Here is a 24,777-nt window from a genome sequence, read left to right on the forward strand (position 1 = left end):
GTATGTGTGTGTATGTATTTGTTGTACTTGGAGGCTATGTTCAAATATTTAATGGTTTTATACAGTTGTTGGAAAGGATGTTGTCCCCTTGTAGCTTCTTACAGCACTGACATTCATTAATTTAGTTCCACATTGAGTGACAGTAGGAAATAGTGCCTTGCATCCTTGTCCCATCCTCCCACCTTTATGTAAATATTTGCTGTGAGAAGGGACTAATACAGTATGGGGTCAGTGTTTGTGATAAGGCCATTGCAGTAATCTGCACAAATTTACCTTTTGAGATCCTTAACCTTTGACCAAGCAGCTTGTGAAATTATATTGCTGTCCCACCTTCCCATCCATGACCTTCTTGGTTCTGATAGTGCTTCTACTCAAGAGTATAGTTACTCTTGGATAGTTTCTTAGAAATAGATACACGTTAGTTGAATTGTGGGTGGAAAGTGCGGTTGAGTTGTGGATGGAAGATGAAATTTGTATTACTAAAAAGAAAAAATAAAAACTATTTAGAAAAAGTATCTTCAGTATGTTTCACTCTAGCAATGGCTGAAAAACTCATTGGACTGAATTTCCAACAAACAACTACTAACTGAATAAAACAATCCAGTGAATATATGCACCAGAGAATAACCCAAAGCAGGCAAACTCTGGAGAGAAATTGACACTTAGAAGAAGAAAATGGCACTGGGTGATTTCCCTTTTCACAGCTTCTAGCCTAAGGACAGGCTCTCGTTTATGCCCTAAAGGGTAGCAAAAACTCAGTCTTTCTAGCCTGAAAAAAGCAACAACAGCTACTAAAAATAAAAAGACCTTTGGAGCCCCAAAATCTGTGTATAAATTCTGCCCAGATCTCTGACTCCTTAACCATTGAAGTACAAAGCAGACTCCAAATAGCCCAATTAAGGATATAAAAACAGATTTGAGCTACTGTCCAAAAGAAAACTTTTCATGTGAGTATGATCTAATTAGTTACTTGCTAAAACCCAAAACTAACAGCTCTAAGGAATGTAATAGAATCCAAACTCTCCAAGTTATACTCACAATGTCTACTATGCAACGCAAAGTTACTCAGCCTACAAAGAAACAAAAGACTCATTCTCATCAGAAATGATAATTAGAAACCCAACCATGAGTTGACCCATGACCCAGATGTTGAAATTAGCAAAGACTTTAAAGCAAGTATTACAGTAATACTCTTCTAATGAAAAGGAAAATATGCTCTTATTGAATGAAGAGATAGGAAACCTTAGTAGAGAAATAGAAACTATAAAAAAGAACCATGTGGAAATTCTACACCTGAGAAATAGAGTATCTAAAATGAAAATATTTACTAAATGAGACGTTGTTATTTGAAAAAAGTGAAGTGCCGAGCAATATATACAAATATTGTGCTAATTGTGTAACAAAGGAGTTAGAATATGACTATCCTATATATTTGTTTATATTTGCAAATAAACCAAAATAATAGGATATACTTACTTACATTCATTGTCAAATTGAACATGGAGGAGATAAGAGATCTAAAACAAGAATCAACAAGCTGTGATGAGGTGAAGGAGGCATTTAGGCAGTATGCCTCTTGGGATGTCTCCTAAGTTAAATTCTGAGTACTCAAATTAGTACACATAGACTGAGCCATTCCATATCCTAGTTGCATCAGATTAGGCATTCTATATTGTGAAATGAACATCCTATGTTTATTGAGAAGCTTAAATAAACTCTTTTGTCCTTTTGTCCTTTCTGCTTCCCATTTGCTAGGACCTCATAGTTGACCAGACAATAGAGAAAGTTTCTTTCTGTGCCCCAGATAGGAACTTTGATAGAGCCTTTTCTTACATATGTCGTGATGGCACCACTCGGCGCTGGATCTGTCACTGCTTCATGGCTGTCAAGGACACGGTGAGCCCAACAACTTGTATTACATTTTGAGTATTCTCAGCTGAGCTCCTTCCAGGTTGGCTTAACCAAGCAGTTTCCATTACATTTTTCAATTTATTTATTTTTACTTGGAAGGCAAAGAGGCAGAAATAGATGGACAGAGAAAGATCTTCCATCCACTAGTTCATTAAATGCCTACAACAGCTAGGGCTAGACCAAGCCATAGCCAGAAACCTAGAACTCATTCTAGGTCTCCCACATGGGTAATAGGGAGCCAACTACTTGAGCCATCACTACTCTCTCTCAGGGTGTGCGTTAACAGGAAGCTGGAATTGGAAGCAGAGCTAGGACACAAACCCAGCCCCTCTGATTTGGGATGCTTTATCCCAAGCTGTATCTTAACCATTGTGCTAAATCCTCGTCCCTCCATTACATTTTTAACAAGTATGTGCTGCTAAGCTGCTCTTGGCAACACCTAAACTAGCCTACTTTCATTTTTTTATTCAAGTAGTTCACACTCTTGGTGTGACCTTGTGATTTGCAAATCACAGAGCAAAATGATTGGCTGAGATTTAAGATCATTAAAGGAAAATGCTCTGGTGACAATGATTGTTAAACTTTAATGATACATTTCGTTATTGCAAATATTTTCACAATTTTTAAATGTATTTGCTGACACATCTATGTGGAAGATACTGGTGTTTAGAAAGTGCTTATAATTTATTTGCAAAAAGACTACTACAAATCAAAGAACTGAATTAGAATATATAATTTTAAAATGGAAATAATAAATTATGATAGAACTGTGTTAGAAATTGTTGCATGGTGAAATATTTTTCTTTTAATAGGGAATACCTTTTTTAAAGGTTTATTTTATTTATATGAAAAACAGGGGGACAGAGACAGAGTTCTTCCATCCACTGGTTCACTCCCCAAATGGCCACAATGGACTAGGCCAGGCCAAAGCCAGGAACCAGGAACTCTATCTGGGTCTCCCACATGGGTGGCAAGGCCCACAAATAATTGGGCCATCTGCTGCTGCTTTCCCAGGTACATTAGCACGGAGGTGAATGGGAAGCAGAATAGTCAGGACTCGAACCAGCACTCAATGCTGGCCCCTAAATCAAGAATAATTTCATCCTTCGTATAAATTACAAATTATTACCTGAAAGACAACTCTCTTCGGTGACAGTGATCATACTGCATACAGCATTGAGTATGTAATTTCTAAGTTATTGAAAGTTCAGATAGAAAAAAGCATTCATAGGGGCCAGCACTGTGGTATAGTGGGTAAAGCTGCTGCCTGCAGTGCCAGCATCCCATATGAGCATCAGTTCAAGTCCCAGCTGCTCCACTTCCAATCCAGCTCTCTGCTGTGGCTTAGGAAAGCAGTGGAAGATGGCCCAAGTCCTTGGGCCCCTGCACCCGCATGGGAGACCCAGAGGAAGCTCCTGGCTTTGGATAGGCACAGCTCCAGTCATTATGGCCATTTGGGGAGTGAACCAGTGGATGGAAGACATCTCTCTCTCTCTCTGCCTCTGCCTCTCTGTAACTCTTTCAGATAAATAAATAAATCTAAAAAAAAAAAAAAGGCATTTATGAAAGCTACATCTCAATAAAGTTCTTGCCAGTGTTTAGCCTTAGAGAAAAGTACTCTAAAACTGAGCAAACAGATTTCAAAGCTCTTTAAGACAGTGGTCTTAATAAATATTAAGAGCACAGATGCTGAGTCAGTTCTGAACTCCAGTCCTAGTTCTAATTCCTATTAGCTTTGAGGTTTGAGACAAGTTACCTAACATTCTCTAAATATTTTTTTAAGATTTATTTAAAGATTTATTTATTTACTTGAAAGTCAGTTACACAGAGAAGGAAAGGCAGACAGAGAGATCTCAGAGGTCTTCCATTCTGCTGGTTCACTCCCCAATTGGCTGCAATGTCCAGAGCTGTGCTTATCCAAAGCCAGGGGCCAGGAGCTTCTTGTGGGTCTCCCACATGGGTGCAGGGGCCCAAGGACTTGGACCATCTTCCACTGCTTTCCCAAACCATAGCAGAGAGCTGGATCGGAAGTGGAGCAGCCAGGACTTGAACCGGCGCCCATATAGGATGCTGGCACTGCAGGTGGCAGCTTTACTCACTATGCCACAGTGCCAGCCCCTCTATAAGTATTATTATCCACTTCTATCAATGGAAAACTGTGGTAAAGATTAAATTAGTTATGCAGCTCAATTCACAATAGCTAAGATGGAATCAAGTCAGATGTCTGTCAACTGAAGACTGGATAAGGGAATTACAGTTGTATGTACACCATGGAATACTACACAGCAGTAAAAAAAAAAAATGAAATTCTGTCATTTGCAACGAAAATGGATATACCGGGAAAACATTACATTTAATGAAATAAGCCAGTCCCAAAAAGACAAATACCTTATGCTTTCCCTGATCTGTGGTAATCAATAGAGTACCTAAAAGGTAATCTATAGAAGTGAAATTGACATTTTGAGATGTAATGACTTTGAACAGCCTTTCTCTCCATTGTTGAAGAATAGTTTTTTTTGTTTTCATACTGTTTGTTGAACTCTACTTAGTGTAAGGTTAATCTTATGTGCATAAAGTTAATTGAAAATTAATCTTAGTAAAAAAATAAGAATGAGGAGAGGGAGGAGGAAGAAGGGTGGGAGTGTGGGTGGGAGGGAGGTATGATGGGAAGAATCACTATTTTCCTAAATTTGAATATATGAAATGCAGAAAGTTTGTATACCTTAAATAAAAGGTTTCTAGGTAAATGAAAAAGATTCAATTAGGTAATTTTTTTTTTTTTTTTTTTAGCATTTAACATAGGGTCTGGCCATTGGCAGTTGCACCAAAAATTTTAACTAATGTTAAAGTTATTCTTCCTTAGTTTGACACATGTGCTTTTAAAATGAGTTGAAATTACATTTTCTCCACTGTCTCGTTGCTAGAAAGCCATAAAGATATGTATTTTGTGGTCACTCGACTTAACAAGATCCAGAATTCAGGAGTTTACCCGACACTAATTTTAAAACCATTTTATTTATTTATTTATTTGAAAGGCAGAGTTAGAGAGATCATCCATCACTGGTACACTCTACTGCAACAGCCGGGGCTGGGCCAGGCCAAAGCCAGGAGCCAAGAACTTCTGGGTTCCCAACGTGAGTGCAGGAGCCCAAGTACTTGGGTCATCCTCTGTTGCTCTCTCAGTCATATTAGCAGGGAATGGAATCAGAAATGGAACAGCTGAGATTCAAACCAGTGCCCATTTGGGATGCTGGCACTTCAGACATCAGCTTAACCTGCTGTGCCACGGTGCCAGCCCCAAAACCATTTTACCATAACAATAGTTTGTATCTCTAAGTCAGTATTATACTGTATCACAGTCACCTTAGTGACATTTTTTATTTTTTATTTTTTTAAGATTTATTTATTTATATGGAAGGCAGAGATACAGAGAGAGAGAGAGAGAGGGAGAGAGGTATGCCATCCACTGGTTCACTCCCCAAATGGGGAGTGGGAGACCCACATGGGAGACCAGGAAGAAGCTCCTAGCTCCTGGCTTCAGACAGGCACAGCTCCAGCTGTTGCACCCATCTGGGGAGTGAACCAGTGGATGGAAGACCTCTCTCTCTGTCTCTACCTTTCTCTGTAACTCTGTCTTTCAAATAAATAAAAATAAATGTTTAAAAAAAAAAAAAAACCATAAAAGTCTCCCTGTTCACAAATATCTTTTCTTGCTATGAATGATTCCAACAGTTACTATACCATTTCTAACTTTTTTATTCCCTAATTGGAGATACGGTTTAAAACACAGATAACCCTAAAAAAAAAAGTACACTGAATATATTAAGTTGACCTTTGTTAATTCAGTGTATCTTCTTAAAGATTTATTTATTTATTTGAAAGAGCTACACAGAGAAAGAGAGAGAGGTCTTCTGTCCACTGGTTCACTCCCTGGTTGGCTGCAATGGCCAGAGCTGCACTGATCCGAAGCCAGGAGCCAGGAGCTTCTTCTGAGTCTCCACGAGGGTGCAGGGGCCCAAAGACTTGGGCCATCCTCCGCTGCTTTCCCAGACCATAGCAGAGGGCTAGATCGGAAGTGGAGCAGATGGAACTCGAACCGGTGCCACGTGGGATGCTGGCACTGCAGGCGGCGGCTCCACCCGCTATGCCACAGTGCTGGCCCCAATCCATTGATCTTTAGCATAGTGTTTGGTTTATGTAAGCCTCCTTTTCCTCCCACACTCAAGTAAATCAGTTTTATCTGTTTAATTTATAAGTAGAGAGTATAGATAAAAACATGCTTCCACTTTTGCCTATGTGTGTTTAGGAGGTAGATTTGGAGATTAAAGAGCACTACAAGAAAATAAGGAAGGTATGAGGAAAAACCTTAAGTTACTGAGGGCCATAAATGGGGAAGGTCCCTTAGAGGGAGAGTATTCAGAAAGGGGAGATGGAAAGCTAAGCTGGGGGCTGGTACTGTGATAGTGGGTGAAGCCACCGCCTGCAGTGCCAGCATCCATATGGACTCTAGTTTGAGTCTCGCTGCTTCACTTCCAATCCAGCTCTCTGCTATGGCCTGGGAAAGCAGTAGAAGATGGCCCAAGTGCTTGGGCCCCTGCCCTTGTGAGAGACCCAAAAGAAGCTCCTGGCTCCTGGCTTTGGATTGGTGCAGCTTCAGCCATTGCTGCCAGTTGGGGAGTGAACCAGCAGATGAAAGACTCTCTCTCTCTCTCTCTCTCTCTCTCTCTCTCTCTCTCTCTCTGTGTGTGTGTGTGTGTGTAACTCTGGCTTTCAAATAAATAAATAAATATTTTAAAAAATTAAAGGAAAGCAAAGCCGTCCTTTGTTTGATTCCCTTTTAATCAGTGGAGTTGTGTTTTTTATGAGAAGTTTAAGTTCATGTCTTTTTTTCCTAGACATGTTGACCATGTATTTTAGTTCCTGAAGTTGTCCCTTAGAAATGCCTGACCAGAGTTCCCACTAAAAGGTAGATAGGGTTTAGGTGTCAAAGCTTTGAACCTTGCACAGTGTCTCCTAAGCTACTGGCCAGCGCTGACATGACTTGATGATAAGAAGCTCTCTACGGCTGCTGGCAAAAGCACAGGTTGCTGATAATCACTTCCCTGAGCGTATAACAGTTAATATACTTGAAGTACCAGAAGCACCATCTAATATAATGTATTCATTTAAATTAATTTGAAATGCTATTATAGTGTAACTTTTAGGGTGGAGTTTGCAGTATTTTGCCTTGTATAAAAACAGACTATTTCTATATGATTGTTGCTATTGTAACTCTAAAATAAGCTTTTAAAACCTCTGTTCTCTTCAGGGTGAAAGATTGAGCCATGCAGTAGGCTGTGCTTTTGCAGCCTGTCTAGAACGTAAGCAGAAGCGGGAGAAGGAATGTGGAGTAACTGCTACTTTTGATGCCAGTCGGACCACTTTTACAAGAGAAGGATCATTCCGCGTCACAACAGCCACTGAACAGGCAGAAAGAGAAGAGATCATGAAACAAATGCAAGATGCCAAGAAAGGTACAATGTGTTCTACAGTGCATGTTTATGTAATGCAGTTTCTCCCAACATACTCAGAAGGTATCAGGAACAAGTTTTTCATACTCAAAGAGAGTTTAGCAATATTTGAAGAACTTAACAACAAAGCTGAAAATTTTACAAATGTGCCTTCTTTTAAAGTGGCTGGCTTAATAGCTTCAAAAATGCTTACTCTCCATTATAAGCTATGTGAGGGAGCTGAAAATGTAGTTGAAGTTGCAATACGGGGTGCTGGCATTGTGGTACAGCAGTTTAGGCAGCCACCTGTGACACCAGCGTTTCATATGAGCATGAGTGCAAGTCTCACTGCTCCACTTCCAATCCAGCTTCCTGCTAATGTGCCCAGGAAAGCAGCAGAAGATGGCCTGAGTATATGGACCTGTGCCACCCACTTGGGAGCCCTAGGTGGAGTCCCAGGCTCCGGACTTCTTCCTGGCCCAGCCCCAGCAGTTGCAGCCATTTAGGGAAGTCTCTCCCTCCTCGTGTGTCTTTCTGTCTGTGTCTCTCTGTTTCTCAAACTCTGCATTTCAAATAAATAAAAAAAAAGAAAAAGCTACTGCAGTGATATTGTTGCCCTGGCTACATCCTAGAGCAAATTTTTAATTCTGTTGCATCTGATCTCTCTGAGAAGTAAATGCCATTGAGGACCTACATCTTGAAAAAAGAAGCACAAATCTCAGGGTGTAGGGCTGGAAACGATCCTCTCACTGTGATTTAACAGTGATATTGGTTAAGGCTGAAGTTACTCAGGCATCTGTAAAGTTTGGTTGGGTGTATTTTAGATCTAAGTGATAGAGGTTGGGGAAACCATTTTTGCATTCTTGTGTACCAGTATAGCTAGGGTGAAAACAAAACAAAACAAATGTACAAATGGTTCAGTTTAATTAATAGCATTAATATAAATTTTCTAAAGATTTATTTTATTTGAAAGTCAGAGTTACACAGAGAGGAGAGAGAGAGAAGTCTTCCATCCGCGGGTTCACTCCCCAATTGGCCGCAACAGCTGGAGCTGTGCTGATCCGAAGCCAGGAGCCAGGAGTTTCTGCCGGGTCTCCCACGTGGGTGCAGGGGGCCCAAGGACTTGGGCCAACTTCTACTGCTTTCCCAGGCCATAGCAGAGAGTTGGATCAGAAGTGGAGCAGCCAAGTCTCAAACTGTCACACATACGGGGTGCCAGCACTTCAGGCCAGGGCGTTAACCTGAGCATTAATATAAATTTGATAAAAGTATTTATTTTCATCTACTTGAAAGGAAGAGAGAGATAGACATCTTCCACCCACTAGTTCATTCCGCAAATGTCCAAAACAGCCAGGACTAGGCCAGGCTAACGCCAGAAACCCAGAACTCCATCTGAATCTCCTCTGTGGGTGGCAGGGACTCAAGGACTTGAGCCACCTTCTGCTTCCCAGGATATATTAGCAGGAAGCTGGATTGGAGGCAGAGTAGCCAGGACTTGAACCAGCACTCCATCTGGGATACAGGTGTCCAAGCAGCTGCTTAAGCATCTATGCTCAACACATTCCCCTGAGAATATTTTACAATATGTTTTAGGTTCTAAGCCAGAACTTTGGACATAATACTGACTGACCCAGACAGTTGTAATTCTTAAGTCCCTCCTCAAAAGAATAAAATTTGCAGATTTTTAAAAAAGATTTATTTGAGAGGCAGAGTTATATACAGAAAGAGGGAGAGGGAGAGAGGTCTTCAATACACTGGTTCACTCCCCAAATGGCTGTAACTGCCAGAGCTGGGACGATCCAAAGCCAAGAGCCGGAAGGTTCTTCCAGGTCTCCCATACGGGTGCAGGGGCCCAAGCATTTAGGCCATCTTCCACTGTTTTCCCAGGTCATTAGCAGGGAGCTGGATCGGGAGTGGAGCAGTGGGGCCTCAAGCTGCCACCCATATGAGATGTTGATGCCGCAGGCACTGGCCCTAGATTTATACATTATTAGTTGAAATTAACTTATTGATGACTTTTGCTTTATTTCTTATAAACATTTATACCAGGCTACCAAAGAATAATAAGCATCTTGCTAACTTTACTAGGAAATTTAATCTGCCTGTTATTTAATGTACTTTAGTGATTTTTGGTTTGAAAGTATATTCTGGGGCTGGTGCTGTGGCATAACAGGTAAAGCCACCACCAGCAGTGCTGACATCTCATGTGGGTGCTGGTTCGAGTCCCAGCTCCTCCACTTCCAGTCCAGCTCTTCACTATGGCCTGGGAAGGCAGTAGAGGATGGCCCAAGTCCTTGGGCCCCTGTTACCCGTGTAGGAGACCTGGAAGAAGCTCCTTGCTCCTGGCTTCAATCAGTCCAGCTCTGGGTGTTTTGGCCATTTTGGAGAGTGAACCAGCAGATGGGAGACTTGGCTCTCTCTCTGCCTCTGCCTCTCTGTAACTCTGCCTTTCAAATAAATAAATAAAGCTTAAAAAAGGCTAAAAAAGAAGTACATTCTTTTTTTTAAGATTTATTCATTTATTTAATACCACCAAATAATACTCTTTGCCACACCCAGCAACTACCAAAGAGATTGAGTCCTGTTATCTACAAAGGATGCTCAACTTCAAGGATAGAGATTCAAACTGGTACCCACTTGGAAGGGTTTTGTTTTTATTTATTTATTTATTTTTTTAAGATTTATTTATTTGAGAGGCAGTCACAGAGGAAGAGACAGAGAGATCGTCCATCTGCTGGTTCACTCCCTAAATGACTGCAACAACCTGAGCTGGGCTGATCCAAAGCCAGAAGCCAGGAGTTTTTTCTGGGTCTCCCATGTGGGTACAGAGGCCCAAGAACTTGGGCCATCTTCTGCTGCTTTTCTAGGCCATCAGCAGGGGCCTGGACCTGATAGTGGTGCAGCCAGCATTCTTAACTGATGTGCTATGGGACGCCGGTGCTGCAGGCAGATGCTTAACCTACTGTGCCACAGCACTGTCCCCTCACATGGAAAGAGTCTTACATTTAGATTTAATTCAATTTAAAATTATGCTTTTGGAGCCAATGTTTCAGCATAATGGGTTAAGCTGCCGCTTGCAATGCCAGCATCCCATATGGGCACCCGGTTCAAGTCCCAGCTGATCCAGCTCCTGCTAATGTGCCTGGGAAAACAGCAGAGGATGGCCTAAGTCCTTGGGCCCCATACCCACATGGGTTACCTGGAGGAAATTCCTGGCTCCTGGCTTTGGCCTGGCTCAGTCCTAGCCATTGCAGCCATTTGTGGAATGAACCAGCTGATGGAAGATCTCTCTGTATATCTCCCTTTTTATCTCTGTAACTCTGCCTTTCAAATAAATAGTCTTTTAATAAAATAGTATAAAATTCTGCATACTTTTATTCAAATGAACCACAAATATATATTATCTATGTTTAAAAACTGCTTTATGGCATTCTGTGGCATCTGTTCAAACTTAGGCTTATTTAGATCTTTCTGACTGCCACTCCCAAAGCCTATCTCCTACCCCCAGACAGTGAAAACTGTGAACTATCATTCTTTTTTTTTTTTTTTTTTTTTTGACAGGCAGAGTGGACAGTGAGAGAGAGACAGAGCGAAAGGTCTCCCTTTTGCCGTTGGTTCACCCTCCAATGGCCGCCGCGGTAGCGCGCTGCGGTCAGCGCACCACGCTGATCCGATAGCAGGAGCCAGGTGCGTCTACTGGTCTCCCATGGGGTGCAGGGCCCAAGGACTTGGGCCATCCTCCACTGCACTCCCTGGCCACAGCAGAGAGCTGGCGTGGAAGAGGGGCAACCGGGACAGGATCGGTGCCCCGACCGGGACTAGAACCCGGTGTGCTGGTGCCGCAAGGCGGAGGATTAGCCTAGTGAGCCGCGGCGCCGGCTTTTTTGTTTGTTTTTAAAATGTATTTATTTGAAAGGCAGAGTAACAGAGAGATTGAAAGAGAGTAGCCGGTGCCATGGCTCAACAGGCTAATCCTCCGCCTAGCGGCGCCGGCACACCGGGTTCTAGTCCCAGTTGGGGCGCCAGATTCTGTCCCAGTTGCCCCTCTTCCAGTCCAGCTCTCTGCTATGGCCTGGGAGTGCAGTGGAGGATGGCCCAAGTCCTTGGGCCCTGCACCCCAGACCAGGAGAAGCACCTGGCTCCTGCCTTCGGATCAGCACAGTGCGCTGGCCGCAGCGCGCCGGCCGCAGCGGCCATTGGAGGGTGAACCAACGGCAATAGGAAGACCTTTCTCTCTGTCTCTCTCTCACTGTCCACTCTGCCTGTCAAAAAAAAAAAAGAGAGAGAGAGATAAATCTTCCATCTACTGGTTTACTCCCCCAAATGGCCACAGGGGCCATGCCTGGGCCAGGCTGAAGCCAGGAGCCAAGAACTTCTTCCAGGTCTACCATGTGTGTGCAGGGGCTCAAGAACTTGAGCCATCTTTCACTGCTTTCCCAGGCACATTAGCAGGGAGCTGGATCAGAAATGGAGTGGCCAGGACCTGAACCAGTATCCATATGGGATGCTGGCATTGCAGGCAGCAGCTTACTGCATTACACCACAATACCAGCCCCTGAACCATCACTCTTTAAAGGACTTCACATTAGGAGTTCATAGGAACTGGTTTTTGTGTTTTGTTTTGTTTTGTTTTAAGTTTATTTTTATCATGTTTGAAAGGCAAAGAGACATTGGGACAGAGAGCTCTTCCATGCACTCGTTCACTCCCCAAATGCCCACAGCAGCCAGGTCTGGGACAGCCCAAAGCCAGTAGCCTCGAACTCAGCCTGGATCTCCATGTAGGAAGCAGAGGAGGCAGGACTCAAACGAGGCACTCCGATATGAGATGTGGACATCCAAAGTGGCTACTTGATCCCTGCACCATGGGCCCATCCCTAGGTTTTTTAAATCTTGTTTAAAGTCCTAATTTATAAGTTGTTGTGTGAGGATACAAGATCTAATATTTGTGTCTCAGAAAATATGTCATGTGACATGTAGTAGGTTATTAAACCTTTATCTGCCTGAAAACTAGGAGACATTGCTTCTAACTTATCTTTTTTTTTTTTTTAACATTTATTTTTTTACTTGAGAATCAGAGTTACATAGAGAGAAGACAGGCAGAAAGAGGGAGGGAGGGAGAGAGAGAGAGTCTTCCATCCGATGGTTCACTCCCCAGTTGGCCGCAACGGCCATAACTGCATCGATCCGAAGCCAGGAACCAGGAGCTTCTTCTGAGTCTCCCACGTGGGTGCAGGGGCCCAAGGACTTGGGCCATCTTCCGCTGCTATCCCAGGCCATAGCAGAGAGCTGGATCAGAAGTGGAGCAGCCTGGACTAGAACCAGTGCCCATATGGGATGCCGGCGCTTCAGACCAGGGCTTTAACCCATTGCGCCACAGTGCTGTCCCCTCTAACTTATCTTTTAAGAGTTATTTTGGGGGCTGGCGCCGTGGCTCACTTGACTAATCCGCCGCCTGCAGCGCCGGTAGCCCAGGTTCTAGTCCCGGTTGGGGCGCCGGATTCTGTCCAGGTTATTCCTCTTCCAGTCCAGCTCTGCTGTGGCCCAGGAGGGCAGTGGAGGATGGCCCAAGTGCTTGGGCCTTGCACCCGCATGGGAGACCAGGAGGAGGCACCTGGCTCCTGGCTTCGGATCGGCGCAGCACACCAGCCGTAGCAGCCATTTGGAGAGTGAACCAATGGAAGGAAGACCTTTAAATAACATTTAAAAAAAAAAAAAAAAGAGTTACTGTGGGGCCAGGGCTGTGGTGTAGTAGGTTAAGCCTCCACCTGTGGCACTGGCGTCCCATTTGAGTGCCAGTTTGTGCCCTGGCTGCTCCTCTTCAAATCCAGCTCTCTGTTAATGGCCTGGGAAAGCAGTGGAGGATGGCCCAAGTGCTTGGGTCCCTGTACCCATGTGGGAGACCCAGAAGAAGATCCTGGCTCCTGGCTTTGGATTGGCCTAGCTCCAGCGGTTGTGGCTATTTGGGGAATGAACCAGTGGATGGAAGACCTTTCTGTCTGTCTCTCCCTCTCTTTGTAACTCTGCCTCTCAAATAAATAAATAAAGCTTTTTAAAGTGGGGAGAGTTACTGTGAAGGAAATGGGTAAAAGGACCTAGCAGGCTTTTGAGATCAGCTCTGTAAACTCCTAATTATTTGAAGTCATTGTTAAGGTCCTCTTTCTCTTTTCTTGAGCTGAAGCAGATAAGACAGTTGTTGGCTCATCGGTGGCCCCTGGCAACACTGCCCCATCTCCATCCTCTCCCACCTCTCCCACCTCGGATGCCACCTCCTCTCTGGAGATGAACAATCCTCATGCCATCCCACGCCGGCATGCCCCGATTGAACAGCTTGCTCGCCAAGGCTCTTTTCGAGGATTTCCTGCTCTTAGCCAGAAGATGTCACCCTTTAAACGCCAGCTATCCCTGCGCATCAACGAGTTGCCCTCCACTATGCAGAGGAAGACTGATTTCCCTATTAAAAATCCAGGTAAAGCAGCATCCACCTGGCTCACCAGGTGCTGTAGCACTGAAGCATTACCCCTTCCAGTGGAGACAGTCATCTAACTAAACTAGCCACTGCTCTTACCGAGGCTGGTCAATGTTTGTATCTTATGTCGTTTCTCATTGTGAGAAAACTTAAGGTCCATGGAAGAGGACAAGAATCACTAATTTCTCTTCAACAAATAGGTGCTTTATAAATACATACAGTTAAATAATACTGCCTGCAGAGGTACCAGAAGAAATGGTACATTTTTGCATTGTCCTTGTGGCTGCTTGGCTTCACAGGGAAAAAACTCCCTTGTTTAAATCTAAGATCTGTCCCTCAGAGAGAGTGGGCTGGTGTGCACATACTCATTGATTTTCAGAACCACCACACAAGCCAGCTTCTTATAGCTCTGACCTCATCACATGACCCAGAGCTAAAGTGCCAGATCTGGTCAGTGCTTCTATTAGTTCCTGTTTTACTTCCCTCCAAGAAACATCAAGACAGTGCTGTCACAGGATATGAAGAAGCTCTCTCAATAGGGTACTCTTACCGATGATGGTATAAAAGTAAAGAGTTAAGTTCTTTTGACAGGTAAAACCAGGCCTAAAGAACAGCTGAAGTAGATGATTACTCCAGATACTTCGAGTACCTCCTTTCAAGTCTCCCTATGGGGCAGATGGAGAGCAAAAACTCTTACTCTCTTTTTACAGATGAGCAAACAAAGGTTCAGCTTCCTTGGTGATACAGAAGTATCCCAGAGTTAATATTAAGAACAAAGTCTCTAGAGTCCTTTACCTCAGTTCACTTGTTCATGCCGTCATAGTTCATGTACTTGATAATGGAGAAAACTGAAAATGATGCCATTGTCATAGTCTGTTACAGAGAAAAGCACCAAGCATCCACTGGTGCCTTGGACTTTAAGCCGTTTTTCCAGTGGAATCACTAAATGGCTCCAGACCAGAACTCAAACCACAGCCTTGGGAAATGATTGGAAGGCAAAGAGGTTGCACATTAGACGCATTCCAGGATGACCTTGCTGGCTGAACATCTTCGCAGAAAAAAAAGAACACCAAATTCCCACCAGTGTCACAGGAAGATATGAAGAAATTGGAGAATTTGCAAGGAAAGAAAATATAGCTTAGTACATGAATTGTTGATGTTTTATACTTTCCCATTGAAAAGCCACTGAAATTATGGGCAGTACTTTTATAGCCCACCGGACCATTAATGGAGCCTTTTCCTTCCACAAAAAATACTGAAATACTTTTCAATGCCAACTTGTCATACTGTAACATTTTGAGATTATTCCATGTCTCTCACTGGAGCTATTTTCTGTTTGTCTTACAGTGCCAGAGGTAGAAGGGGAGGCAGAGAGCATCAGCTCCCTGTGCTCACAGATCACCAGTGCCTTCAGCACACCCTCTGAGGACCCCTTCTCATCTGCTCCAATGACCAAACCAGTGACAGCAGTGGCACCACAATCTCCTGCCTTCCAAGGTTGGTACCTTCTGAACTGCTCAGCTGTTCTCTTTCAAACTTTTAGTACACTGCTCACTATTAAGTTGAGATCCTGAGCTTCCCAAGAGCAGGCCAGACCCTTTAATCCCCTTGTTTGAGAATGTCTTTGATGCATTGATTTCACTATTCAATGTCTTTGTGTTTTGTTCCCCTTCCTGTTTCCTGACGTGTCTGTTTGTTATTTTTGCATGTACATGCCCATCTTTCGTCCCATGCTATTAGGACTTTGTCTAGTCCTAACCCACTGCTTTGTTACTTGACTGTTTGGGGTCAGAGTATCAAGCCAGTTTTCTAGAAGCAACAGTCATCAGATTTGGTTCTAGCATTATGCTTGCTTTAGCATGGTGGTTTTCAGCCAGGGCTGAGTCTGCCTCCTCAGGGAAGATCTAGCATTCATCATCTGCAGATGCATCTTGGAGTTTTGCAAGTTGGAAAGAGAAGTGTTGGCCAGCGCCGCGGCTCACTAGGCTAATCCTCTGCCTGCAGATCTGGCACACCGGGTTCTAGTCCCGGTCGGGGCGCTGGATTCTGTCCCGGTTGCCCCTCTTCCAGGCCAGCTCTCTGCTGTGGCCCGGGAGGGCAGTGGAGGATGGCCCAAATGTTTGGGCCCTGCACCCCATGGGAGACCAGGAGAAGCACCTGGCTCCTGCCTTCAGATAAGTGCGGTGCGCCGGCCACGGCGGCCATTGGAGGGTGAACCAACGGCAAAAGGAAGACCTTTCTCTCTCTCTCTCTCTCTCATTGTCCACTCTGCCTGTCAAAAAAAAAAAAAAAAAGTGTTGTCACTGGCATCTGGGTCAAGGCTAGGGATGTGCTAAACATCTTTTAGTGTGCAGGACAGTACCCACAACAGAGAAGGGTCTGGCCCAGCATGTCAGAAGTGCCAAGGTTAAGAGGTCCTGGCTGGGGCTAGCGCTGTAATTCAGCAGGGTAAGCTGCCATCTGAAGCACCAGCATCCCATGTGGGCGCCAGTTCAAGTCCCAGCTCCTCCACTTCTGACCCAGCTCCTTGCTGACGTTCCTGGGAAAGCAGAAGATGGCCCAAGTGCTTGGGCCCCTGCTTCCCATGAGAGGGACCAAAATGAATCTCCTGGCTTCGGCCTGGCCCAGCCCCAGCTATTGCAGCCATATGGGGATTGAACCAGTGCGTAGAAGATCTCTGTCTCTCCTCTCTCCATAACGCTTCCTTTCAAATGAATAAATCTTTAAAAAAAAAGAAGAAGAAGAAGAAGAAGAAAAGGTAGTAGTAGTAGTAGCAGCAGCAGCAGCAGCAGTCCAAGCTTACCTAGTCTACCCTATCTGAAGTTCATTTACAAAAAAAAAAAAAATCAACATTTTTTTATTAACTCATTTTACCTTCTATAACAAATACCTTAAAATTTGCCTTTGTGGCATTGAAGGATTTCTACAAGTTGTTTGCAGAGATACTGAACTAACAGTAGTTATTAACTCAGAGGTCTATAAAGAATTTGTTAAATTACACACATCTAGAATATCAGCTTCTATGATTGCTCTTTCTCCATTTCTTTTTTACTTATATGACAGGTAGAGTTAGAGAGAGAGAGATACAGAGAGAAAGGTCTTCCTTCCGTTGGTTCACCCCCCAAATGGCCACTACAGCCGGCACTGCGCCAATCCAAAGCCAGGTTCTGAAGCCAGGAACCAGGTGCTTCCTCCCGGTCTCCCATGCGGGTGCAGGGCCCAATCACCTGGGCCAACCTCCACTGCCTTCTTGGGCCACAGCAGAGAGCTGGACTGGAAGAGGAGCAGTTGGGTCTAGAACCTGGCACCCATATGGGATGCCAGCGCCACAGGCAGAGGTTTAGCCAAGTGAGCCATGGCGCCGGCCCATCTCCGTTTCTTTTGATAGAGAGCTCAGAGAAAGTTTTGCCCTAGAATACAGTAGCCTGCTCCCACTGAAGGAAGCTACTACATTCAGGGATCTTTTTTTTTAATAAACCTTTATAGTCATGTCTACCTAATGGCTTTTCATCACCTCTAACAAACATTTATGATACTAATAATAGGCACAACTTTTAAAAAGTTATTTATTTATTTAGAGTTACAGAGAGACCTCTTCCATCCACTTGTTCCCTCACCAGGTGGCCACAGTGGCCAGCGCTAATCCAGTCTAGGTCTCCCATATGAGTCATAGGGGCCAGGTACTGGGGCCGTCATGTAATGTTTCCCAAGGCCATTAGGAGCTGGATGGGAAGTAGAGCAGCCAGCACACAAACTGGAATCCATACGGGATGCCGGCATCACAGACAGCAGCCCCACCCACTGTGCCACAGTGACTGAGTACAGCTTATTGAGCACATGGCACAGTGTGGGAAGGACTCAGGCATCACCTCCTTTGATTCCCCAAGCAGCTCTTTGAGGTGGGCATTCTAGAGAAGAAAAATGAGGCTCAGAGAGGTTAGGTAAATTGCCCAAATCATACAGCCAGGACTTAAATTCAGGTCTTTCTGAGCATAGTGCCTGTTAGATTCTACTGACTCTGTATTTACAAGGCCCTGGATGTATAAAATTGAATACAACATGGTTCTTTCCATGCCTTTAAGGGGCTCACAGTCTACAGGGGAGAAGCCCTGAACAAATAGTGCCAACAACATAAGCATAGTTATCTAGTCCTAAATTGGGATGATTGTGGTGTATGGCAGGATAAAGTGCTTGTCTGCTCCACACTACACATGATAGAAAGCTGGACTAAGGAGGAAAAACAGAGTAAAAGAAACAAGGGTTTGGAAACTTTAATAAAAGGAGAAGAAGAAAGAACAGTAGTACTTAGATATCACAGACATCACCAAGGGAAAAAATCCTCAAAAGAGATTATTAATTCAGTAACAAATTACTGATGTAATAACCGAATGAAAATACCTGCAAAGCTTGTCTTCTTCTCATCTATTATATGGGGATAATAACAGCCTTAAGAGATTTTTGAGAGAAGTAAACAAGATGGTGCATGTATTCTTAGCGTGGTGCCTAGAACATAATAAGGAATCATCATATTTACTCCATTATTATAGTTGGCATAATTTGACCTTCTGGAAAAGTGTAGAAGAAGGAAATGCTTTTATTTTATTATGCCAAAGGCTAAGTTACATCATCAATACATTATTTGCTGGTCATGAGAGCAGTTCTGTACCACTTAGAAACTGTAGGTTCATTTCCTTCTTCCTATGCACATATTTTTATCTAACAGCCATTTGACTTTGTTAATGCAACCATGTTAGTTAAAACCTAATTCCTTCTTTACCAAAAAGAATGTGTATCCATTGCAAGATAGCATAAATTTCCCAACATCACCTGTTCTGTCTTGTCTGTTCTACCAGTATTGTACATTTGCCTGACTGACCCAGCTCTAAGGAGTTGCTTGTGAACCCTGCATGAATTAACTCCATTGATGTTGTCTGCTCCCATTGTAGCTAATGGCACTGACTCAGCCTTCCATGTGCTTGCTGCTAAGCCAGCCCATACCGCTCTAGCACCCATAGCATTGCCTGTGCGTGAAACCAACCCTTGGGCCCATGCCCCTGATGCTGCTAACAAGGAAATTGCAGCCACACGTTCGGGTAAGGTGGCTACAGATGGTGGTGAGGATTCTGGGATCAGATAACAACCTGGTTCTAAAATCAGCAAATTACGTGAATGGGAGCTATAGAAATTGTTTTAGGAAAAATATGTTTCCTGCTAGAGATGAGAAGGGATGGTAAAGGGAGGAACAGAAGAGATTGGGTTAATAGTTCTTAGGGAAATGGAACCAAAATACCCAAAGAACTTTTATGCAGATTTCTGGAACCAACCCCAACAGAGCCCATCACTGACCAGATTGGGTCACGTGCAGACATGAAGACATGCCTGCAGGAAAGGAAGCCCTTGCCTCTTGGAATGGCAGGCCTGGCAAAATGCTACAAAAAACACGTTTGCCTTTTTCTGCTTCTTAGTTTCTGTAATGAATATTAACTCTAAAGCCAAAAAGTTGGAGAACAGTAATAAGACATAGGCATTTCACCAGAAAGACAACATAGGTCTGCCTAGAAGCCAGACATGTGTCAGCAAGGTATGGCCGGACCACTGGTTATTTTCTTTTTGCCCTGTTTGAGCAAAGAGGAATCACCTCAGGCCTATAGAGCATGTGCATGTTAACTTGTGTACTGTGGAGGAGTCATGGCATCAGAGAGGGGTTTCTGCCAACAGTCAGCTGCTTTGGCTGGCTGAGGACATTGGAGCCTTATCTAGACAGCTGCTCAGTGTGGCTGACACAATGTCATGATATAATGGGTTCTATTTGTCCTATCACAAAATCTCCTTTGCTGATCACATAGATAATTTCCTCTTACCTAAACCACAACAAGTACATTAGGAGGACTTGTTCTAAATGTTAGGATCATTCAGATACCAAAGTTGTAAGCTAATGAATGAAGCCTCTAATTCTGATTCTTTTGTCTGTTTTCATCTTGTTTCCAGGGACCGAATGGAGTCAGTCATCTGGTGCTGCCTCTCCAGGTCTTTTCCAGGCTGGTCACAGACGCACTGCCTCTGAGGCTGACCGCTGGTTAGAAGAGGTGTCGAAGAGTGTCCGGGCTCCGCAGCCCCAGGCCGCAGCTGCCCCTCTGCAGCCAGTTCTCCAGCATCCTCCACCCACTGCCATCTCCCAACCAGCACCACCTTTCCAAGGGAATGCATTCCTTACCTCTCAACCTGTGCCAATGGGTGTGGTCCCACCCCTGCAGCCAGCCTTTGTCCCTGCCCAGACCTATCCTGTGGCCAATGGGATGTCCTATCCAGCCCCTAATGTGCCTGTGGTGGGCATGACTCCCTCCCAGATGGTAGCCAACATGTTTGGCACTGCAGGCCATCCCCAGGCTGTGCTCCCCCATCAGTCACCCAGCTTGGCCAAGCAGCAGACATTCCCGCAGTACGAGTCAAGCAGTGCTACTGCCAGTCCCTTCTTTAAGCCTCCTGCTCAGCACCTCAACGGCTCTGCAGCTTTCAATGGTGTAGACAATGGCAGGTTGGCTTCAGGAGACAAGCACCCGGAGATTCCTGCAGGCACCTGTACAGTGGATCCTTTTGAAGCTCAGTGGGCTGCATTAGAAAGCAAGTCCAAGCAGCGTACTAATCCCTCCCCTACCAACCCTTTCTCCAGTGATTTACAGAAGACATTTGAAATTGAACTGTAAGCAATCTCTGTGGTTTATGTATCTTGTCCACACTTAGGCGAAGGGGTAGAAAGGTCAAAGGAGCCTTTGTCTTCCTGATCAGGACACTTTTCACTAACCCCAAAAAGTCCCCAAGAACAAGTCCAGGCACAGAGTACAGTGAGGGATGATTTTGAAAAGAAGTGGGGAAAACCATTCCTAGAGAAGCCTGTCTTGGAAGTAGGCTAAAGAAATCAAGGGCGCGCCCTCTGTACCCTCTCCTCCCTTGTGCCCTTCCAGATCTCTGGTGGCAGACAGGCAGAAGTATCTGAATAGAAATCTACATTCAAAGCACATTTACTGGGATATGAAATACAATGGGAAGCAAAGCAGTCTTCCTTTTGTTTTCCAGGCCATCCACCTGCCTTCTCTCAGTACTGGTCTGTCTTAGAGACAAGAACAGAGCATTTGTGCTCTAGCTGGGAACAGAGAGGCTGTGCTGCCAGAATTCCTGGGAGGCCACATCAGCAACTACCCAGCAGAGCTATATTGTGGGGGTAAAGTTAAGCTTCCATTTTGGGTAACAGAATTAAATATTATAAATATATATATATCAAAAAGCCAAAATCTTTATTTTTATGCATTTAGAATATTTTAAATAGTTCTCAATATTAAAAACTTGTATGAGTTGTAAGTAATCTTGCCAAAAGTAAAAGGGTTAGTTGTAAGAAATTGTATATAAGATTGATTTATCATTGATGCCTATTGAAGTAAAAAGCGCAAGCGTCAGAAGTCACAGATGGATCCCTAGCTTGTTTGAGATTGTATTCATTGTGAGTAGCACACTGCAGCAACAATCATGCTTGTGACCAATACCGTCACTAGGCTGTAGTTTTAAAGACAGTGAAACAGCAGTATTGTCCTGGTTTTAAAACTCTGATGAAAATCTAATGTCATTATTTTAATGCAATCAATCTAAATATGCTCTATAGAGAATGTTATCTTTTATATATTGCTGCAATTTCCTTATGTTAGTCTTTTAACACTAAGGTGACAATGACATAATCACATCCATAGAAGGGAATGCAGGTTCCTGTCTTGGTTTGTAATGTCGGTCCTGGTGGGTTTTGTTTCGTCCTTTAAATTTTTTTCCTCCAGGTTTTGTGGGGATGGGAATTCTGGTTTTGGTAGCTTTGTGTGTCCGCTGCCCCCTTTGGTGAGCAGAGCGTCCCATTGCCAGCTGACCTCGGGTAATGTGTGATCCCATCTCATTTTTACTTTGGAACGTTGGCCTTACAATCAAATGTAAGTTATATATATATATATTTGTACTGATGAGAATTTATAATCTGCTTTAACAAAAATAAATGTTCGTGGTAGAAGCTCTTGCCCATAAAGGGCTGGTGTTTCCCCTTTCCTGTATTGGCAAATGAGTTTACTTTTCTTCTTTCTCAATTCTGCTGCTACAGGTCCCTAGTATTACAGAGTGTTTTATTGGGATTAGTATATCCTTAAAATTTGTATTTTCATTCATACTTTAGGTTTGTTTGAGTGGATCTCCCTCAAGTCAGATTCTTGCTGCTCAAAATGTGGTATGAACAGCAGCATGGACTTGATGTGGGAGCTGGTTAGAATCTCAGCCACACCTCAGGGCTACAGCAGCGCTTTTCAATCTTGGCTACATGTTAGAATCATCTTGGAAACTTAAAATCCCAATGCCTGTCCTACACATCAGACCAGTTAGAATATAGAGGGAGGGAGCAGCCCCAGCTTCAGGGTTTGTCTTGTGTAAGTTCTCAGTATGGGAAAGGACTGAGAACCACAGGTCTAGAGTTTTATTCTCCCTCTAACTTTAAGGCACTGTTCCGGGACTAGTTCTGAGAAGGCCAGCTGCAAACAGCAGGCCAGCCTTGACTTTCTGAAGTGTGTGTATGTGAGAGCAGGTAAAATTCTAGTTTCATTAAACTGAGATGTCCAAGAAAATGGCCTTTATTTCCCAATTTCTATAGCAAAACTAGCAAAGGGATGCTCCTCAGTATTTTTTATAGTAGAAAGGCAAAAAAAACAAAAAAACACTGCCCTGACACGTATTTTCTTTTACTGAATGAAAAGTAAGCCAAGAAGTATCACTCACCTAGTGACACAATTTGTTTTCCAGATCATGAAAGTCTGCCGATCAAAGGTTTGGTCCTATCCAAAATAACTTTACTAGGCACTCCCCTGGTGGGTTTGTCAAAGATTGAAAGCTACCAAATCCAAGCCTACTGTTTTGGTATCAGGGAATTAGGGATGGTTTCCAACTGAAACCATTTCCGCATTGGTATCCCTCTCCTGCTAATGCTGTTTAGTCTGCTTTTTCTCTGGCAGCAAATATTTCGCTTTACAGATTGCTACTTAAGGAAGAGTCTCCACTGCCCCTCTACAGAGCAGGCTGGTTGGCTTCATGCATCTGTCAGGGGACCCATCACCGCAACTTGGTGTGGGTCCAGCTTCCCGCTGGAGGAAGGAGCTCTCCAGTCCTTTGCGCTCAGGTAACAGTGCTCCCTGCGGCTCTTGGTTCTGTGCCCTACACTCTGTTCCACTTTCTGAGCTCTCACAAGCAACATGCTGATAGCTTTATCCCCATCAGTACACAGGGCTGACTGCGGCACTACCTAGACAGGTGAGAGACGAGAGCATGGGCCACTGTTTGACCCCACGTGAGACGTAGTTGTGGCACAGAACATAAGACAGCTTCAGAAAGTTCATGGAACATGGAATTTAAAAGTAGTTTATTTTGGTGCCCCAAGAAACTGAAGTCCACACGTAGATTTTTTATAATATGTACTTTCCATTAACTTTTTGAAGATTCCTTATACTTCTTTGATACAGCAGTTGGCATTCCCCTTATAAGACAAATGTTAACTCAGAATTCATTCCAGGCCTCCCTGCCCAGTTTTAAATCAAGTGAAAACCCTGGCAAGTTACTTTAAAAGCACAGGGAACTGATTTCTGTCCATCATTTGAACATCCCTAATTCAAAAATTTTCTGAAGTGACTGAAAGATTTTTGAGTTTCATCCTGGCACTCAAGAATTGGAGTTCAGAGAGTTTGATTTTTTGAATTAGCGGTGCTCAACTGGGACGGTTTATGCAAATGTTCCAAAATCTGAAACGGTCCTGATCTCAAGCATCCCCGCCTGTAACAGATTATATGGGGACTGCAAAGTGAACTTTACCCTTACCCACAGTCGTCCTCTTGACATCTTAGTAGCCTGTGGTTATGGCAGACACAACACATGCTGAGCACTACAGGGGGAGGCCAGTATTGGCTGCTGCTGAGGCTGAACACTGGGTGGGCTTTGGAAAGGGCCAGTGTCTCCAGAAGACGACCCCCTTTGCTAGCCAGCCAGAAAGTCCACCTTCCCTCCTCTCCGGTCCTAAGAACTATTTTAGAACCAGGGCTGAAGGGAGCTTTCATCCCTGCTGCCAGACAGGCTGAGCGTGCGGCTGGAACCGTGAACAGCTGGCACAGCAGAAGCTGGAGTAATATTCGTTGCCACAGAGCTGGGCCTGCAGGATCAGATCGCAGTTGGCCAGCTCTGGCTGGTCGATGCACTCTGTGCTGGGGTCCCTCGGCTGGGTGGCAGCGGCTGCAGAACATGGGAGAGAGACAAGGAAGCTCTGTATCCTGAAGACCCTTAGTCTGCCATTTCATCTCCTAGGTAAGCAGTACTGGAACTACCACGTTCAAGCCAAAGTTGCTCTGGGACCTCTTTTTTTTTTTTTTTTTTTTTTTTGACAGGCAGAGTGGACAGTGAGAGAGACAGGGAGAAAGGTCTTCCTTTGCCGTTGGTTCACCCTCCAATGGCCGCCGTGCTGCGGCCGGCTCACCGCGCTGATCTGATGGCAGGAGCCAGGTGCTTCTCCTGGTCTCCCATGCGGGTGCAGGGTCCAAGCACTTGGGCCATCCTCCACTGCACTCCCGGGCCACAGCAGAGAGCTGGCCTGGAAGAGGGGCAACCGGGACAGAATCCAGCGCCCCGACTGGGACTAGAACCCAGTGTGCCGGTGCCTCTAGGCGGAGGATTAGCCTAGTGCACCGCGGCGCCGGCTCTCTGGGACCTCTTAACAGCTGTGTGCACCAGCTCTGTGAGAAGCTGATTCCCGCCCAGTTGTTGGCCTCACTGCAGCATGCAGCAGTCCTCCTTGCTCTTGTGCCTGGTCTCAGCCCAGCCCTTCCCAGGCTGAATGGATGATGAAACATCTCA

General features: G+C 44.4%; 2 protein-coding genes across 20 annotated transcripts in view; one reads left to right on the top strand and one right to left on the bottom strand.

Moving 5' to 3' along the window:
• NUMB (NUMB endocytic adaptor protein) overlaps nt 1-21,910 on the top strand; it is a 174,068-nt gene extending 152,158 nt beyond the window's left edge. For 10 of the 17 annotated variants that reach the window (XM_062181401.1, XM_062181408.1, XM_062181402.1 and 7 more), the window contains 6 exons: nt 1,756-1,896; nt 7,220-7,424; nt 13,573-13,866; nt 15,214-15,363; nt 18,813-18,959; nt 19,855-21,910. In XM_062181401.1, the coding sequence (XP_062037385.1) occupies nt 1,756-1,896; nt 7,220-7,424; nt 13,573-13,866; nt 15,214-15,363; nt 18,813-18,959; nt 19,855-20,570 (1,653 nt within the window). In that variant the 3' untranslated portion in view covers nt 20,571-21,910. The remainder of the gene's footprint in view (nt 1-1,755; nt 1,897-7,219; nt 7,425-13,572; nt 13,867-15,213; nt 15,364-18,812; nt 18,960-19,854) is intronic. The other 7 variants (XM_062181396.1, XM_062181398.1, XM_062181400.1 and 4 more) reach the window with 4 other exon arrangements.
• PAPLN (papilin, proteoglycan like sulfated glycoprotein) overlaps nt 8,324-24,777 on the bottom strand; it is a 46,073-nt gene continuing 29,619 nt past the window's right edge. For 2 of the 3 annotated variants that reach the window (XM_062181391.1, XM_062181392.1), the window contains exon 26: nt 23,283-24,159. In XM_062181391.1, the coding sequence (XP_062037375.1) occupies nt 23,984-24,159 (176 nt within the window). In that variant the 3' untranslated portion in view covers nt 23,283-23,983. Of the gene's footprint in view, nt 8,642-23,282; nt 24,160-24,777 lie in introns of those variants that run through there. The other variant, XM_062181393.1, reaches the window with a different exon arrangement.

The sequence above is a fragment of the Lepus europaeus genome, chromosome 22 (assembly GCF_033115175.1).
Source record: "Lepus europaeus isolate LE1 chromosome 22, mLepTim1.pri, whole genome shotgun sequence".
Lineage (NCBI taxonomy): Eukaryota > Metazoa > Chordata > Mammalia > Lagomorpha > Leporidae > Lepus > Lepus europaeus.